The 17,765-nt window shown below is 27.8% G+C and overlaps 4 protein-coding genes across 8 annotated transcripts; 2 read left to right on the top strand and 2 right to left on the bottom strand.

Moving 5' to 3' along the window:
- The first annotated feature begins 9 nt into the window (after nucleotides 1-9).
- LOC127072948 (DNA repair protein complementing XP-A cells homolog) lies at nucleotides 10-1,775 on the top strand. Its single transcript, XM_051013847.1, has 5 exons — nucleotides 10-261; nucleotides 629-740; nucleotides 863-987; nucleotides 1,048-1,324; nucleotides 1,416-1,775. The coding sequence occupies exons 1-5, from the start codon at nucleotides 104-106 to the stop codon at nucleotides 1,575-1,577; spliced, it is 834 nt and encodes a 277-aa protein (XP_050869804.1). The 5' UTR covers nucleotides 10-103; the 3' UTR covers nucleotides 1,578-1,775.
- A 134-nt stretch (nucleotides 1,776-1,909) lies between these two features.
- LOC127072935 (3-hydroxy-3-methylglutaryl-coenzyme A reductase) lies at nucleotides 1,910-14,987 on the bottom strand. 5 transcript variants are annotated; one of them, XM_051013820.1, is made up of 9 exons: nucleotides 14,836-14,987; nucleotides 6,626-6,848; nucleotides 6,413-6,524; nucleotides 6,054-6,138; nucleotides 5,561-5,858; nucleotides 5,330-5,481; nucleotides 3,968-4,502; nucleotides 2,641-3,881; nucleotides 1,910-2,575 (listed from the first exon to the last, which is right to left on the bottom strand). In XM_051013820.1, the coding sequence occupies exons 2-9, from the start codon at nucleotides 6,806-6,808 to the stop codon at nucleotides 2,464-2,466; spliced, it is 2,718 nt and encodes a 905-aa protein (XP_050869777.1). In that variant the 5' UTR covers nucleotides 6,809-6,848; nucleotides 14,836-14,987; the 3' UTR covers nucleotides 1,910-2,463. The 5 variants fall into 5 exon arrangements, with proteins under 5 accessions (XP_050869777.1, XP_050869779.1, XP_050869778.1 ...); XM_051013822.1 differs by lacking the exon at nucleotides 14,836-14,987 and adding an exon at nucleotides 13,704-13,891; XM_051013821.1 differs by lacking the exon at nucleotides 14,836-14,987 and adding an exon at nucleotides 9,317-10,232.
- A 361-nt stretch (nucleotides 14,988-15,348) lies between these two features.
- On the top strand, nucleotides 15,349-16,265 carry LOC127072955 (U6 snRNA-associated Sm-like protein LSm2). Its single transcript, XM_051013857.1, has 4 exons — nucleotides 15,349-15,544; nucleotides 15,622-15,689; nucleotides 15,758-15,848; nucleotides 15,958-16,265. The coding sequence occupies exons 1-4, from the start codon at nucleotides 15,542-15,544 to the stop codon at nucleotides 16,081-16,083; spliced, it is 288 nt and encodes a 95-aa protein (XP_050869814.1). The 5' UTR covers nucleotides 15,349-15,541; the 3' UTR covers nucleotides 16,084-16,265.
- Nucleotides 16,263-17,765, bottom strand: LOC127072949 (carbonyl reductase [NADPH] 1-like). Its single transcript, XM_051013848.1, has 4 exons — nucleotides 17,609-17,765; nucleotides 17,270-17,530; nucleotides 16,942-17,180; nucleotides 16,263-16,814 (listed from the first exon to the last, which is right to left on the bottom strand). Exons 1-4 carry the CDS (start codon nucleotides 17,624-17,626, stop codon nucleotides 16,511-16,513), a joined length of 822 nt encoding a protein of 273 aa, XP_050869805.1. The 5' UTR covers nucleotides 17,627-17,765; the 3' UTR covers nucleotides 16,263-16,510.

The following is a 17,765-nucleotide window of genomic DNA, read 5'->3' as shown; positions in this document are numbered from 1 at the left end:
CGCGTTCTATGTAATTCGTGCAGTATTTAACGTCTGATCATTGAAACAGTTACATATATATTTAGTAACTTGGTTATTTTTGAAGAATTTTTAATGTAGTAAAATGTCGAGTGAAATAATAAATAATAAAAGTAATTCTATTATAAATGAAGATGTATCATCCCAAATGAAAGAAGAACTTAAGGAAAGAGCTGAAAAAAACAGACAAAAGGCATTGTTGTTAAAAAATTCGAAACTTGTAGCTCATCCATATGCAAAAGGGTATGTTTAATAATTAATATTAAGTTAATTATTCTTTTCAATTAACGTTCTATTTAAATTTTCATTAATGTTTTTTCTTTATTTACATTATCTTTGTTTATTACTTATGACTGTTAGTAGTTATTACTTATGACTATTAGTTTGATTGTCCTTGAAAAGTGAAAACAATGTCATCTAAAAGTAGAATAATAAAAGTTAAAAAAAAAAAAAACATTAGCATATATTAATATATATATAAAGTAAATTAATCTTTTTAGTTAATATTTCATATGAATTTAAATTAATATATTTTTTTTTCATATTATCTTTATTTAGTAAATGTATTTATTAAATAAGTACTTATTTACAATATTTTATCCTTGTAAAGTGAGAATGATGAGTCATCCAAAGGTAGAGCAATAAAGGTTCAAGGAAAACGTGTTGTTGATAGTGGTGGTGGATTTCTTATAGAAGAAAATGATGAATTGGAACAACAAATGGTAAATAATTTATAAGTTAATAATAATCTACAAATTTTTTTTTGTAGAATTTTGTTCAAGATCTTATATTTGTTACAATTAGTCATATTTAAAAATATATTGAAAATATTTTTTCTTATTAGGTGAAAATCGTAACGGAACCAGCACCCTTTATCAGTTTATTACCTCGTTGTAATGATTGTAATAAAGAATTTAAAGATTCTTATCTTCTTCAGACTTTTGATCTAGAAGTATGTGACGCATGCAGGTATGTAATATATTCAATATTGAAATAAAAAATTATTATAATTTTTTTCTTTTTAAATAGAGATAGCAAGGAAAAACATTCTCTAATTACCAAATCAGAAGCTAAACAAGAATATTTATTAAGAGATTACGATTTCGATAAAAGAGAGCCAGCATTAAAGTATATCGTTAGAAAAAATCCTCATAATCCACGTTGGGGTGAAATGAAATTATATTTACATTTACAAATAGAACAAAGAGCATTAGAGGTTTGGGGCTCAGAAGAGAAATTGTTAGAAGAAAAAGAAAAGCGTGATTTGAAGAGAGAGGAAACCAAAATAAAACATTTTAATAAAAAGGTAACTCTATTATAATAAGACTTTTTGCAAATTTATTTTAGTTCAAGTGAAATATAAGTAGTAACATTATATCAATGTTTATTTAATGTAGATTAAAAGACTGAGAATGCAAGTAAGAAGCTCTCTCTACAATAAAACGACAAAGGCCGTTCACGTTCATGAATTTGGAGAGGAAACTTATAATGAGACTGATGATACATATTCCCATACATGTTTATCATGTGGATATGATGAAACATATGAAAAGATGTAATGTATTTCTTCTAGATATTACTTTTATTTTTATTATTAGGCTATCGTACTATTATTTATATTACATTAAAAAATATGGTAAAGGAATCGAAAATAACTGGTATCAAAGACATTTTCACAAAAAATTAGTTCTAGTATCATTTGTTCTGAAATGGGGAAATTATAAATATAAATAAATAAAAACATTAAAATCACAGAACATATTTAAAAACATTATTATATTTATATAGTTATGTAGATTTTTACATTTTTTATTTTGCACGTAATTATTAACATACTATACATAATATACATAATAATTAGATCGTTTTTTTGTTAATACGATAACACAGTATTTAAATACAATACATTTCTTTAATAAGTATAATTATATTTGACCTATCACACAGTGCAGTCTTTATTTGATAAAATTAAATCGAAGTATTATTTACTTAAAAATATTGCACTAATATCTCCAATATAAGAGTTTTTACATATAAATTATTTATGTCTATATTTTAATTATAATCAAAAAGAATAAAATATGAATTTTTCATATACATTTGTACATGTGAATTTATGAATATGATGTAATTATTACTTCATATTCATAAATTTCACAGATTATTATAAAAATGTAGACATAAAATAAAACTATATTAAACAACAGAAAATAATTATACTTTAAGTAAACATTTTATATTATTATGTACATTAGCGTATTTGCTTTTATTTTTAGGCTTAATTTTCTCTAAAAAAGTTGTTGAAATTCTATTGTCATGTTTATCTTTTATAGGAAGAAATATCTATATTTTAATATTGTTGGGAGACAAAAAATGATGTACTTACAGTATTACTTTTTTTTCGTAATCACATTAGAAGGCATATCATAAATATTAAGACTTATGCTAATATTCTGAACACTGTTTTGGCGAAGGTAGTGATATACTTGGTACTGATAATTGCTCTTCTTTAGTACTTTGCACAATGCTCATTGGGTTGCTTACTGTTGTCGATGATCTGAAATCGAAATTATTTATTAATTATCGTATGGCAAATATTATCAAGAAATTTAAATAGCATACCTATTATGCCTAAGATGACTTTTGACTAAATGTCCAGCTGTTAGAGCAGCCATTAGAGATAACTCTCCAGCAAGTACAGTAGCACAAACTATCCTTGCAAGTCTGCTGGCATTTTCACCAGGTTGTTCTATATTTGCTCCTTTTACACCTAACATAGCTAGACATGCACTTTGTGCTGGAAGTCCTGTCCCTCCACCTACAGTGCCTATTTCAATACTTGGCATTGTACAAGAGACATATAAATCTGTACCATCTGGTCCCCATGGTTCCATTAGTGTCATGCAATTACTACTAGTTACATTTTGGGCAGGATCTTGTCCAGTAGCTATAAAAATGGCAGTCACTATATTCGCTGCATGAGCATTGAATCCTCCTATGCTACCAGCTATCGCTGATCCTATCAGATTTTTGCTTATATTGACATCGACTAATGCATGAACAGATGTCTTCAGTACACTTGTCACTATTTCTGATGGCACCACTGCTTCACAAACTACACTTTTACCTCTACCTTCAATCCAATTTACAGCAGCTGATTTTTTGTCTGTACAGAAATTACCACTGAGAGATAAAACTTCCATGTCAGGGAAATATGATTGTACTGTCTGTAAAGATTTTTCTGTTCCCTTGGAAAGCATATTCATTCCCATAGCATCGCCAGTTTTGGCTACGAAGCGAATAAATAAATGTCTTCCTGCATTTCGTACATGGATTTTGATTAATCTGGCAAATCTGCTAGTTTGATCAAAACTAACTTTCATTTTTTGAAAGTTTTCTTGAGTTTGCATCCATGACATAGCCTCGCTAGCTCTAACGATGTTTGGAAATCGAACGACCGGTCCTCTTGTCATACCATCTGCCAGTAAACGGCTTGTCACTCCGCCTTTTAATAATGCTCTACTGCCACGATTAGTAGATGCTACTAAACAACCTTCGGTCGTAGCCATAGGAACGTGAAAATATTCTCCATCGATTAATAAAGGTCCAGCAATGCCAACAGGGACTGGTACATAACCAATAACATTTTCACAACAGGATCCTAGTACTTTTGAGTAGTCATAATTTTTATATGGTATTTCTAATAAATCATCAGTAAAATTTCCAGTAGTGCCTAATAAGAGTCGTCTGATGCAGACACTTCTTTCCATATCTCCTACAGCTTTTTCTAATTGATATGCAGGTATATATTTATTTTGTACTAAATTAATGATTTCTGTATCTGTTAATGCGTTTGTTCCAAGCTACGAAGAAATAAAGAATAAAGAATATCGTTTTACAATAATATTTATTAAGTATTGATGAAATATTAAAAATACTTTTTACTTACCTCAGATTGATAAATTTCAAGGCACTCTTCTAAATTTCTTGGTTCAATAGATCGGTGTGAAGAATCTTTGTTACTTGATGTATCCGTAGAATTCACTTTTTCATCAGTTTGTATTTCTTTATCAACAAGTTCTATGTTACGCTCGTTTATTACTTCTATCCAATCACTATTTATTTCAGACAATGGAAAGATTGGTCGTTGAATAGTTCCTTCAAATCTTCGTCTTAATGAAACATCCATCTTTTCTGTAGTAATAATTTCTGATTCAATTACGTTTTCTGTATTATCTTCTTGGAACCTCAATTGTTTTGTTATATCTCCTTTATCTTCAAAGAAAATGAATTTAATGGCTAATGCCAGGAGTAAAATCAGTATAACTATATTTTCTGCACTAACTGATAGCCAATTCATCAAGTATTCTTTAATTTCTGAATGTTTATCAGTTTCGTTATATGCATTTACTACAATATGTGAATTGGTTGGAATTGCACCTTCTACTGTATGTTCACTTGCACTACTTTTAAATGGCCAACGGCTGTAACCAAAGTATGATGAAATATAAAATATAAATATAACAATGAAAGATATAGATATCTACATTTAAATACTACATTAGTGTATTCAATTACAACTACAAATTGAATGTCCACAGTGAGATACTTTATTTAAATATAGGATGTTCTTCCATCAACGTTTTTTCTTAAACTGAAGTAGACTTAAAAACGATAGTAACATAACAAAGGATACTAGAACTATGTGATATTTATTTTTAGACTCTCATTTTACTCTGTATAGAATGCCAATACATTTCTTATGTAATATTTAAACTCACTATGGATTGACATTGTATTTACATATATTATTTATCGATATGACTTTTATATGAGGCTATTTTTACGATTTTTTCTTTTTTTAAAAAAGAAGGGAATCATAAGATATACGGCGTATTTTTGTATTGAAATCTGTAAATATTTATAAGGCTAACTGTAAAAGAAATACTTGTATATAGACTACGGATTTATATAAAAAATTATTTATATTGGATTGCAAAATCCCACGAAATATGTAGAAATGTTTGAAATATACCATATTTCCCAATGACGTTAAACCATTCATTGAATATGAACTAGATGTATACCTATGTCAGTGTCACAATGTGAACCTGACCCGTTAAATTTAAGAATAAATACTGCTACACAATTGCAAACGTAAAAATGTGTGTAGCAAAGGTCAAAGATGGCCGCGATAACTTTTCTCTTCCTTAGAATTTTATAGAGAGCTTACTGTGTTATACTGTGAGAGATCGTGATGTATGAAAGATAGATTATTTTTAAGTTAGAAAAAAAGTTATTGTTAAAATACCTGTTTGCATGAACCACGAATAAACCAGCAATCATAATTAGTTTAACACGTTCTACTACGGGATTTGGTTTTTGTTCCTCTTCATTTAAAGAATACATCATAAAAATTTTATCTGCACTTAATGGACCCATATTGTGATTTCCTCGAGAGAGCTGCAAATATAAAATGTTAAATATGTGCTTAACATAAATATAATGGGGAAGAGTTTTTTTTATTGAAACAAATAGTTACCTCGAGAATGAGTGATAAGCACGCGGGATAAAATGTCAAGAATACAACGTAATTTACAATTGCACCAAGACACGCAAAACTGCAAAGCGTTTCCAATCGTTTAAAACCTGATAAAGAGCCTATTCCAATAAGAAGTGTTTCGACTAGAGTATCCAATGTTATAGTTGGACCCAAAAGAGACATTCCGCGAGCTATATTAGTACGTACTTCTTCTTGACTTCTAGAACTTAAAGCGAACTGTGCTAATATAGCAGCTTTCGAAAGATCAATCAAAAGTAAGAAGAAGAACAGTGCATCCCTGTAAATAAATAAATCGATCATCTTAACTGGAATATTTTCTTATTCCCATCATTACGAAATATTTGGTATATAAAATATATGAGACATAAAAACTTGAGAATTAATATGTTAAAACAAGATAAAAAAAGAAAACGAATGCAACCAACTTATTTATTATAATAATATATTTGACTTTACGATATAAGTAACTTACTTTAGATCGAAGATGCTACGACCAAAATTTACGACGCTGGATGTAAATACTACACTTGAAAAAACTATAAATAAGCCAGCAATACCTGCACATAAAAAAGAAATTGATAATATCTACATTTATTTATTTGAACGAGATATATTTCTATAGAATTAAAAGAAAGGTTATTATAGTTATTAATATGTATAATTATAAGAAAAAGAAATATGCATCGATAAATAGTATCATTGGAATTATATTAATATCATTATCATTGAATAATTGTCATCGGAAATTTTTTAAATAATTTATTTTCTTTTTATCATAAAACCCATAAAATATCAATAGAGATAAAGCTATAAATAAAGTTATTAGCTTACCTAGTATATATTTTGAACCAAGTTTCTGAAGATTTCGAAATTGATGATACGTAAAAAGAATTGCAAGGCATCGTATTATAGTCATTACTATAATTTCCACAGCGCTCAAATCCTAATCGATTTAAAACACATTTTGTTTAAAAAAGAAAAAAGATGTATATATATGTTTAAACATATATACAGCTGTTAATTTCTGCAATACTATTAACTTACGTCAGGATTACATCGACCGTGCCGACAATTTACCGTCACAGGTAGAACATCGGCATCATGAGTTTGTCCATTTCCAGTATCCATGTTCAACATACAGGCTGTTAGGGTCAATGTTGTTACGATTACCTCTAACGGATGACTAGCACAAAATCTGCCATGTACTTCAAAGAGTTTCGCCAACATTTTGCCTAATTTTTTTTTACTTTTCTTGCAATGTCCAAATCTATAAGATACATTTTCAGAATTAACATTAAACATTCGAAAGCATTTTACTAAGAAAAAAGAAAAATTACGTCTATTCGTATATCGAGGAAAAAAATTTTTTAAAGTAACAAAATAAAGAGGATACAACGTAAAAACAAGTATAATAATTAGGAAATAAAAACGAAAGATCAAAAATTAAGATTGATTTTGTAATTACGAATCAACCTTTAAAACAAAATTAAAATTGATATTATACTTTTTTACATCATGTAATATCGTATTTACGAACCGACTATATTATTTTATGTGAATAATATAAAGAAAGAGTAATAAACGAAAGAAAAATTTTAAATTATGCAGGGTAAATTAATACAAAAAAGAGTTCCCTAATACACTTCCTTTTTAACCTCTGAATTATTTTTCATACAAAAGAAGAAAATTAGATGATACAAGTTTTTTAAGGGAGTATTTCTCTTATATAATTTGCCTAACAAGATACGGAGAAAAAAGAGAAAAAAAATGTTTACGCATGAATGCAGATTAAATAACATATTTAACTTTTTTATATTATAATTCGACGATTAATATAAAGTAAATACTTAAATGAATAATTTAACAAATTATTTATCCTTAATGAATGTATTATCAACAGCTTATCGTAATGTGGCAAATGATGATAAATATTTTGTATTTTCTTTAAAATTTTTTATGAAAAAACAAAAGGAAAAAATATGATAAAAATATCAAAAAATAAACAACAAAAATGGTATCAAACTAGAATTTTAACATTCATTATTTTCTCACGTATTACTTAAGGGGAAAAAAAAAAGGTCTGTCAAGGTCGGTGACTTTCGAAGAGTTAACTCTTAAGAATTTCCACATACATGATTGATCGCTAACCTTTTTCTCATGTTCAATGATGAATGATGTTCATATAACATTGGTTTCGTTCTTTATAAGTAATTATTTCTTTTTTCCAATCAACGTAAAGATAAAAAAAGAAAAAAGATCTTAAAGATAAAAGAAAGAAAAAAAAAAAAGAAATAAAAATCCGAATAAGGTTTCGTACGACTTTTCTATTACTTTTTTTTTCTTCGTTATTTATCTTTTCATGTTACTTTGTGTGATATGTTTAATTACGTTCACATGCATATTAAACAAAAAAAAAACCACGCCTAGAAAAAGACCACACCTTAAAAAGAAAAAAGAAAAAAAAAAAAGAAAATAAGAAAAAATAAAAAGAGAAATTTAATATTTTAATTCTCAAAAACGCATAATTCAACTAAAGTAATAACATTAAAAAAGAAAATTACACCGCATCTGCTGTAACTGCGTTAAACCGCAAAACCTCATGCATCTCTTATACGTATACAAATTATCTTCGAAAGTTCATATTACATACATTTTCGTCTCCAAAGTGTAGGTAGTTATTATAACAAAAAAAATAATAATACATTTTTGCAAACACTTTCTTTGACATTCACCTTTCACACAAATGTAAATGCTGCTGCAATGCCGGCGCTTGAATGTCGAATCACTCTCTCTTTATCTCTCTCGTTTGCTCTCACATTCTAACTCTTTTTTTTTTTCATACACACTTTTCCACCTAACGTTTCTCCTTCGAACGTTCACGAGCAAGTCAAGAGAGAGTGAGACGGTTTCTTAGCCGAAGCAATTTTTTGAACTTGAACGGATCATAGAAGCATAATAAAAACAGACTTTCGATCGCGCGTTCCGCTTTTATGCGTGGCCTCGCGAATAAACGATGTTTATTTTTATTATTCTTCTGTTATAAACAGGTCAGATAAGATAATAATTATTTTCCATTATTCATATGTGGTTCAAGAAGAAAAACCCCTTCCAAAAAAAATATGGGAGAAAAAAAATGCTATGATGAGATACATATACAGAGTGTCTTGGAAATCATGATACAAGCGGCCGGGTGATGATTTACACGCAGAAATAATTCGAGAAAGAAAACAAAAAAAAAAAAAGGAAAAGAAAAGAAAAGAAAAGGAAAGGAAAGGAAAAAAAGGAATAATATTTTTTTTTCGTTTAAAATTTCGTTTTCGAGAAAAATGACTGAAAATCCATCGGTAATAATTAATAATGTTTGATCGTGTTGCTTCCTATTTTTTCTAATATTCACTTTCTTTCTGGATAGAATAATGAGGAATAAATCAAAAAAATGTGGATACTACAAAAATAAAATAATAGTAGTGATATAATCCAGTTTATTTTTCTTGGAAAAAAAAAATGTTAAACGAAAAAAATATTACCTTTTCTCCTCAACTTATTTTTCTATCGTCCAATGACTTATATCATAACTTCGGAGATATTCTCTATACATATACATACATACATATATGATATTTCAACGAATAGAAAATGCTAAGAAATAATAGCTCGAAAACTGATTGAATTCTCTCCGATTTATATATATATATATATATATATATATATATATATATATGTTTTAAGACACACCTTTTCAAAGAACGAACTGTTTCGTAGAAGCTCAAAGTTGGTGCGCGATGCACGTGTATGGTACGAAATATGTATGTATATGTGTATACATATATATTTCTTTCGTTCTCTCTCTTTCTCTGTAAGGTAGACGTACGTCACACTATCGTAACAGTTTCAACCACTTTACTGCTGGCAAAGATGACAAGAACGTCCACCTCTCGAGAAAATCAACAGACACCTCGATCTTTTTATCTTCTCTTTTTCTCTCCCTCTTCTTTTTTCTTTTTTTAACTTCAACAAGATATTTAAAAAAAATGAGGATAACTTTCTCTTTCTCTTTTTTTCTATCTTTTTTCGAATTAAAAATAAAAGGAATTAACAGTGATTTTCTATAAAATTCAGTTAAACGACGAATATTGAAGAGCGCGTAAGAACTCGCATGTTGGACCTCTCAGACTCCTCGTCGAATTCTTACTTTCGTCGAAAGCAACACGTAGGGATGCGATCTCGAGGGGAAAGAAGAGAGTAAGAGGTAAGACTGACAAACGCAATCGGGTAGAAAGTAGCAAGGTGAAACCGTAAGACGACACTGCGCTCGAAGAACCGAAACTCTTTTTTGAGTGAGCGTGAATCCGTATGAAACGCGGTCGCAAACACGACAAACTAAAAGACACGACACGAAATAGTAAGACGACGATAACGACGACGGACAACGGACAACGCGTACACTCGAGCCAACGAACACAAATGACGAAATTACACTGTCCATCGAGGCCTCCTTCATCGATTCTCTTTTCTCATTCTCCCCACCATTTAATACAAAAACCAAACCTAACGTTCGATTTTCAGAACTATAGCTGAAAGTTTCCAGTATTTATTTACATTTTATACAATGAAATTCATACGAAAATTAAATCGTCTATGCCTGTTCTATTTCTGACTTATTAAGTTTAAATTATATTTACGTATTACTTGTATTAATGTAATTATATGTATTTAATAATATGTACTAAATATAACTATTAGAGGACGAAACAAAAACAATAAGTAAAAAATTAATGTTCACAAAATAAATAAGAAAATTAATTAATAGGGGTTAATGTTTATCGAACAAATATAATTTTTAATTTCAAATTTATTCTTATCTTTTCTTGCTTAAATGTACTTAACTGTATTTCTATATATTACTATCTAATCTTGAATTTCAAACACATTTTTATCTAGTTCGAGTTTCGTTATTAATATAGGAAAATTATCGACAAAAAGCAATGAACCAAAATAAACAAAAAAGAAAAAGAAGCTATCCATCTTGTCGATAACAAGATTAGATACTTCTTTTTATTACGAATTAATTTGCACAAATGCATAAATTTAATTATAAATTTTAAGTGCAAACTATCAACAACAATACAGTTTCAGAGATAGTGTTATCTCAGTTTTCCATTTTGTTTGTTAATATTGTAAATAATACTATAGTTAGTACTATAATTGTATGAAGAAACAATATTTTATTTATATTTTCATATTTTAATTATGAAACGTGCATAAAACTTCCTAATTGATAATAAATACAATCGATAAGTACGATACAATACTATTTCGTTAAAACCAATAGCGAGAATGAAACTTACGCAACTAACAGGACGCTTTTACGATTAAGAAAGAAAGGAAGAAGAAAAAAAACAGAACCGGTAGTTTACTCTAAAGATTTTTTTTTGTTTGCTAATGATCAAAAAGAAGAAAAAGGAAAAAGAAAATATATATGTGAAGGCCATCGTATAATACCCTTTCTCCGTGTTTATTCTTTGCGAAACTTATTGTTTGAATCATAATTAACGCTTCAAACGTTAAACTTAAAAAAATTTAATTACGTCTTATTTAATTTTGTCAAAAAATATTTCATAACAAATAGAAAAAGAAATATTTTTCTCTACGATATAATATAATATATCGTCTGTGTGTCTTAGAAACAACGTCCGAAAGTTTTCTCGCGCTTTCCCTCTCTTAAATCAAGTTCACGGTCTAAAACGGATTAGAAACGAACGTACTATTTTCCAAACACAGAATATTTCAAAATAACTTCTCCGTTCTCTCCAGGCTATCCTTTCGAAGAAACCAAAATAAGAGCTTTGTCGTCGTTCTAAGATATTCTATATTCATTCGAAATGTTTATCCCAAACGCTTACGTACGTGGTTTCCGTGCTTTTGTATAGAAAGCAACGATGGATAGAAAGAGAAACGGTGAAAGAGAAGAAAAGAATGATGAAAGTAACAAAGTCTATAATCAAAGATTACGTAATCATGAAAATATTAGAACTTTACTGCGGAATAAACGAAAATTTATCTTTGGAAAAAACCATATGATCAAAGAAAACATTTTTAAACATACAAAATAAATTATACGTTAACCTTATTTATAATCCCTTTTTTTTCCTGTATACAAGAAAAAAAAATATAATATGGAAGTTATAATAGTATCGTAAATATTAGTATAATTAAATACTTTAATTATTTATTATTTTTTTTCAAAACTTTGTAGGCTAATTTTTTTTCAAATTGTAAAATTACAAGCTAGACTTATACAAATATATTGCTAAGCTTATTACAATCTGAAAGAAAAATAATTTAGTCTAAAAAATCTTGAAAAAAAATAATTGATCTTTAAATCCACTTAGGAATCATTTGGATGACTCTGTATGTATGTGTGTGTAAATGTGTGACTTTAAACTTATACGATGTTATAGAGGATTAATGAATAATTCAATATTTTCTTAATAATAATTATATGTACGAACGTGAATAAAATTCGTGAAATAAGACTTCTGTCTTATCTATCAACGAACGAATGATCTAATTAAACTTTCAAACGAATTTTAAGAATGGATTTAATTATTTTTTTTCTCTTTTTGGGAATTTCTCAACTCGTGATACAAACTAATGTTAACATGATACAACTCGTGATACAAAATCAATGTTTACTACATCTTTATCTTTTAATACTTAGGAAGTAAATTCATCTCACTTATCTCTTTCGGGAAAAATATATCTTAGGGGAAAATGTAACTGTATTATAAGTATTATTTACACGAATATAATCAAATTATATTTACAACTTTAGATAGTTCAAAATAAGAATCTTACTACGAATGTTACTAATAGAACCAGTTGAACTAGACTTACGAAAGAATATCTTATAAATATGCCTTTCTCCTAATTTCAAAATACAACATTATTACGAAAGAAATGATATCCAAAATCGATGAATCACATCGCTAACGTTGATAGTTTACGAGAGAATTTTCTTAATGATTATATATTGAATGTAATTATATTTAAATGTTCTAAAGAAGTTAAAAATAATGAAAGAGACGCAAGAAAAATCAATATAGACAGAAGACGTTGGAAAGGGAGAACGAAATACGTGACTAACGTAGAGAAACGAATGGACGTTAGAACGTTTGAAAAGAGACTTCCAAAATATCTATAAGTTCGAACGAGATTGACGAATATGATAATATTTAAATAGAACCTTTTCTTATTTCTTCCTATTCTTTTTTTCTTCTTTATTTTTTTTTATTTTTTTTTTATTTTTTTTATTTTGGGTACACCTTTATCGAAGTAAGCTGACTTTTCCCGGAACTATTTGAAATACAAGGAAGGCTAGTCGTCTGCCATCTGCATCTTTATCATTCTAATCGTTATTATAATAGTTTATTCTTTCTCAATCGAATCGTTATTCAACGTTACATTGCGTGATTGTAATTTCAAGTTACGTTAAATAATTCGTTGGTAAAAGAAAGCAGCTGTGAAGTATGTATGACAAATATACAAATCAATTTCTCTCTGTTCGATATATTTTCGAGCCATATATCAAAAGAAAATAATTTAAAACAAATTTTAACTGAATAAATAAATAAATAAATAAATAAATAAATGTGGAAATTAGCATCCCTATAGATCTTCCACTTTCTTTCGGTTATCTATCGTGAATTTAAATCGTTATGTTTTTTATATCAGCACAGATTTTAAATTTTTATTCGAACGAAGGCATCATTGCAATCTCATTAAGATCCATTACTCATTACTATAAACTCGTTTGCATTTTCGGCCAAACCTTAAGGAAATTTCTTTGTAAAGAATCAATTTAAAGTCAAAGCGCGCGCAAAAAGACGTGTGACGTTATATATGTAGAGAGTTTTTACCGTAGTTGCTCTCAACAAACGTGCACGCCATACATTAAATCTTTGAACGATATTATCAATGCATTCGTAGAAATAACACAGATATACAAACGAATCATACGAATTATTTTTCCCAAAGTAGATCAACAACTGTATATGATTCACGAAATCGTTCAACCGAAAAAGATAATACACACTCTGTTGCAATTAATAAATATACTTACTAAGATTCTTCGATATACATATGAAGTGACGTCGTCGAAAAATTACGAAAGAAGCACGTCAAATAGGTTCTTTGGCAAGACTACTTTTTCTGTTTACTCAAATGTTCAATTGACCAATTTTATTAACTTCCTTTTATATTCATAGTTCTAACCTAACAAAGCTTTTATCAGTTAATATTTGTTAAACTTATTTACATTATTTAAAATATTCAGTTTATCATTACAATTGAAATTTACATTATCTTTTTTAAAAAAAGTTACGTCATACGATAATCATTGTTATATAATAATTGTCTATATTATACATACAGTTTGCTGATTAACTTCTTTATATCATTTATTTATTGTTTAACTATAATCTAGTTTCCTATAGTATATCTTTTGTTATTTATTATATTATATATATTCTTTATATGTTTACCAGTACAAAAGGATAAATACTTTTTGATATCACTTTTTCTATTATCAAAACAATTATGATAAAACTTCTACCAATTATTTTAATAATCAACGATATTATTCATTTTCTACGATTACTCCTTTACGTTATATCTAAAGTACCATTGGTTTTAATTTATTGTTATTTTGACTAAAATAGTTAATAAAAAAAAAATAAATGAATATTAGTATTGGGTGTATCATACTAATATTTACTAATATAGTAAATATTAGTATGATATATATATATATATATATACATATCACAAATATTAGATATATTATCTAAAAAAAAAAATTTATATGTATTACAAGTATGGGATATAATATTAGTCAAGAAAATAGTTAATGTGTGATGCAATTTTTACACGTTGCTTACGCAATTATAAGAAAATTTTTAATCATTTAAAAATTTATATCATCATTCTGCCAAAGATAATATTCATTCTCTGAAAATAATATATCAAAATTACATACAGAAATATCTTTATGTAGAAAATAAATTATTAATATTTCAATCATATACACGATGATACTTTGATAACTTTATAATCTTAAAAGAAAACAAAATATTTAAACGATAATCAAATTGTTGTCACGATTCATTCTGTGACGGAAGTATAAAACAAGATGAAAAATATTTCTGCATAATATATATAGTATTAAAAAAATTGTAATATCCAGTAACTCTTACCGCTTTCTATCGACGTATATCACTCAGTCAATGAAAGTAATATCGTCAAATAAATATCGGCAAAACTACTTCTTTATATTTTTTTCTCTAGGTAACCATTTTATGCCTCCAACACGAAGACGCCAAGTCCAAACGTTAGAACTCGTAAAAATTGAATAATAGTGTCATGTAGCACCTCTAGCGATTGTATCATGAACTAATATTTTACTACGCCTCCCCAATTGTTAAAGAAAATATTTCAAATTTTAACTTTATCATCGTTATAGGATATTCATATAATATATGCTTTATATATAATTCACAAGATGCTTATTTTATAAATTATAACCAATGTAATTGATTTATTTCTTTTTAACAAAATATAAAAATATTATATTGAATAAATAAAAAAAAAGAATTTGAACTTTAAATTATTGCATACATATCTTACCATATGTCGATGTGGATGATTAAAAGAGCTCTATCTGCACAGGTTAATCGTAAACTAATTTAAGAAAGTTAGCGCGCGTTTTCTGTAAAGTTTGGCGGCCCTGATGAGAGTGCAGACGAATATTATACCGGCATCATTAATCTAACCTCATCTCGAGACGTCATGACGATGACTTCGTTCTAGCGTATTGATTTTTTGTTCTAAACAACGATAAATAGAATTAAAACGAAAAAAAATCAAATTCTATATATTTGACGTTGTTTATTGCATATAAAAATGGTAAGTTCAAACTTGTTTATAAATATTGGGAAACACGTAAAAAAAATATTACATATAAAACAATATATATTTTTTAGTTGTTCTACTCATTTTTCAAATCCTTAATTGGAAAAGATGTAGTTGTGGAATTAAAAAATGATCTCAGGTAATGTTTATTCCAATTTTTCTTATCAACTAACAACAACAGTATATAATGTAGATATACATTTACAGCATTTGCGGTACTTTGCATTCTGTAGATCAATATCTTAATATAAAATTAACCGATATAAGTGTAACAGATCCAGATAAATATCCTCATATGGTAAGTAATATTAATTAATAATATTTCATTTTAATTGTTTTTAGATGATTATATTTATTTTTTTATGGTTATATTAATTGTAGCAATTACATTTCATTTATCATTTCAGCTATCAGTAAAGAATTGCTTTATTCGTGGATCAGTAGTACGATACGTACAACTTCCTGGCGATGAAGTTGATACACAGCTTTTGCAAGATGCTGCTCGTAAAGAAGCAGCAGTTCAAACAAGATGACATGTTTTTTTGTTGAAATATATTATTATTTCATTCGATTCATTTTATACAAACTATATCAAAGACATCAATTAATTTAAAAATATGAAATATAAAAACGCATGGTTATTGCATATATTTCTCTCCATATATTGTCTTTACATGTACAAAAGCAGGTATAAAAGAGATATTTAAAAATGTTATTTTTGCAAGTATAAATTTATTTAAACAAGTATGCATTTACTATCTAAACATTGTAAACATCATTCTTTATTTTTTTTACAATGTAGAAACAATGATTTATTTTATAAAAAATATAAGCAATATAAGCATATATTATATATTGTAACAATGCATAAAGTTTGTGTGCATTTTATTGTTTATATATAACTCTATTTTCTTACATTAGAATGACAATGCAATTGTGCAGTATTATGTGTTAATTAACCTATTTCCAATCTGATAGAGTTTTGTCATACCAGATATATTTTCCCTTTATTTCAGTATTATTTGGTAGCAATGCACAATAAATTGGGGCTACTGCACCTTGATCAGGTGTAAGAGGTCCTTTATGACTGGTCATATCGGTATCCACATAACCAGGATGTACGGCATTTACTGCTATATCTTCTCGTGGATCGTTATTAAATTTAGCTTGATGTATTACAGCTAAAGCAGAAACACCTACTTTACTGACCGCATAAGCAGAATTGGACCAACCATTTTGTGAATGAGTATTCTTTTTTGCCTCTCTAAAAGATATATTAATTCAACAATTATATATGTACATACATACATAAAATTATATTTTCATAATGCTTTCTCATACATACGCACACACACATCATAAAAAAATAAGATCAACCATTCTTAACTTACTCAACAAATTCACGCATAAGGTTATCCAATTCCTCTTCCGTTAGATTTGGGTTAGATAGTTTTTGTTTCAATGATTCACCAGGTATATTTATTAAACGACCAGCACTACTGGACAAATGTACAACGCGACTATGTGGTTTAAGTAATGGATAAAGTTTCTCACATATTTTTCTCAAACTGAAGTAATTTACCTTCAGAGTTTCTTCTGCTTGATATTCAAAAGGATCAGTTGCATCTGTCTACGTTATATATATCAAAGTTTATTATAAAATTTTCAAAAAGAAAAAAATACAAGAAAGGCAGTAGCTCAAAAGAAAATTACTTTTACCTTGAAAGCAATTGCTGCGTTATTTATCAATATATCAAATCCATTATGTGTTTTTTGTAAGTAATCGCGAAAAGTATTAATACTGTTCTCATCAGTAATATCAAGTTGATGAAATTTTGCTTTCAATCCTTCTCCTTCCAATTCTTTGACAGCATTTAAGCCACGCTGAGTATCACGGGCAGTGAGATAAACAATCCCATCGAATTGTTTACAAAGTCCTTTGACAATGGCTAAACCAATGCCTTTATTTCCTCCGGTCACCTAAACATGTAAATACGTATTACAGAAAATAACTTATAAAAAACATAAAATGTATTATTTTTGAATTTTTATACGTACTACAGCGATACGGTCCATATTGAATCTAAATCGATTATGAGGTGCAATTTATCTCGAAGCATAGATATGGCGTCGTAATCTTTAGTTACGCAAAATGCATTTGATAATGATATTTTTAAATTGTTTAGATTAGAGTACCTTTACGATAAAAAGGAAG

The sequence above is a fragment of the Vespula vulgaris genome, chromosome 2 (assembly GCF_905475345.1).
Source record: "Vespula vulgaris chromosome 2, iyVesVulg1.1, whole genome shotgun sequence".
Taxonomy (NCBI): domain Eukaryota; kingdom Metazoa; phylum Arthropoda; class Insecta; order Hymenoptera; family Vespidae; genus Vespula; species Vespula vulgaris.
Note: the sequence above shows the minus strand (reverse complement) of the source record. Positions and strands in the feature narration are given on the sequence as shown.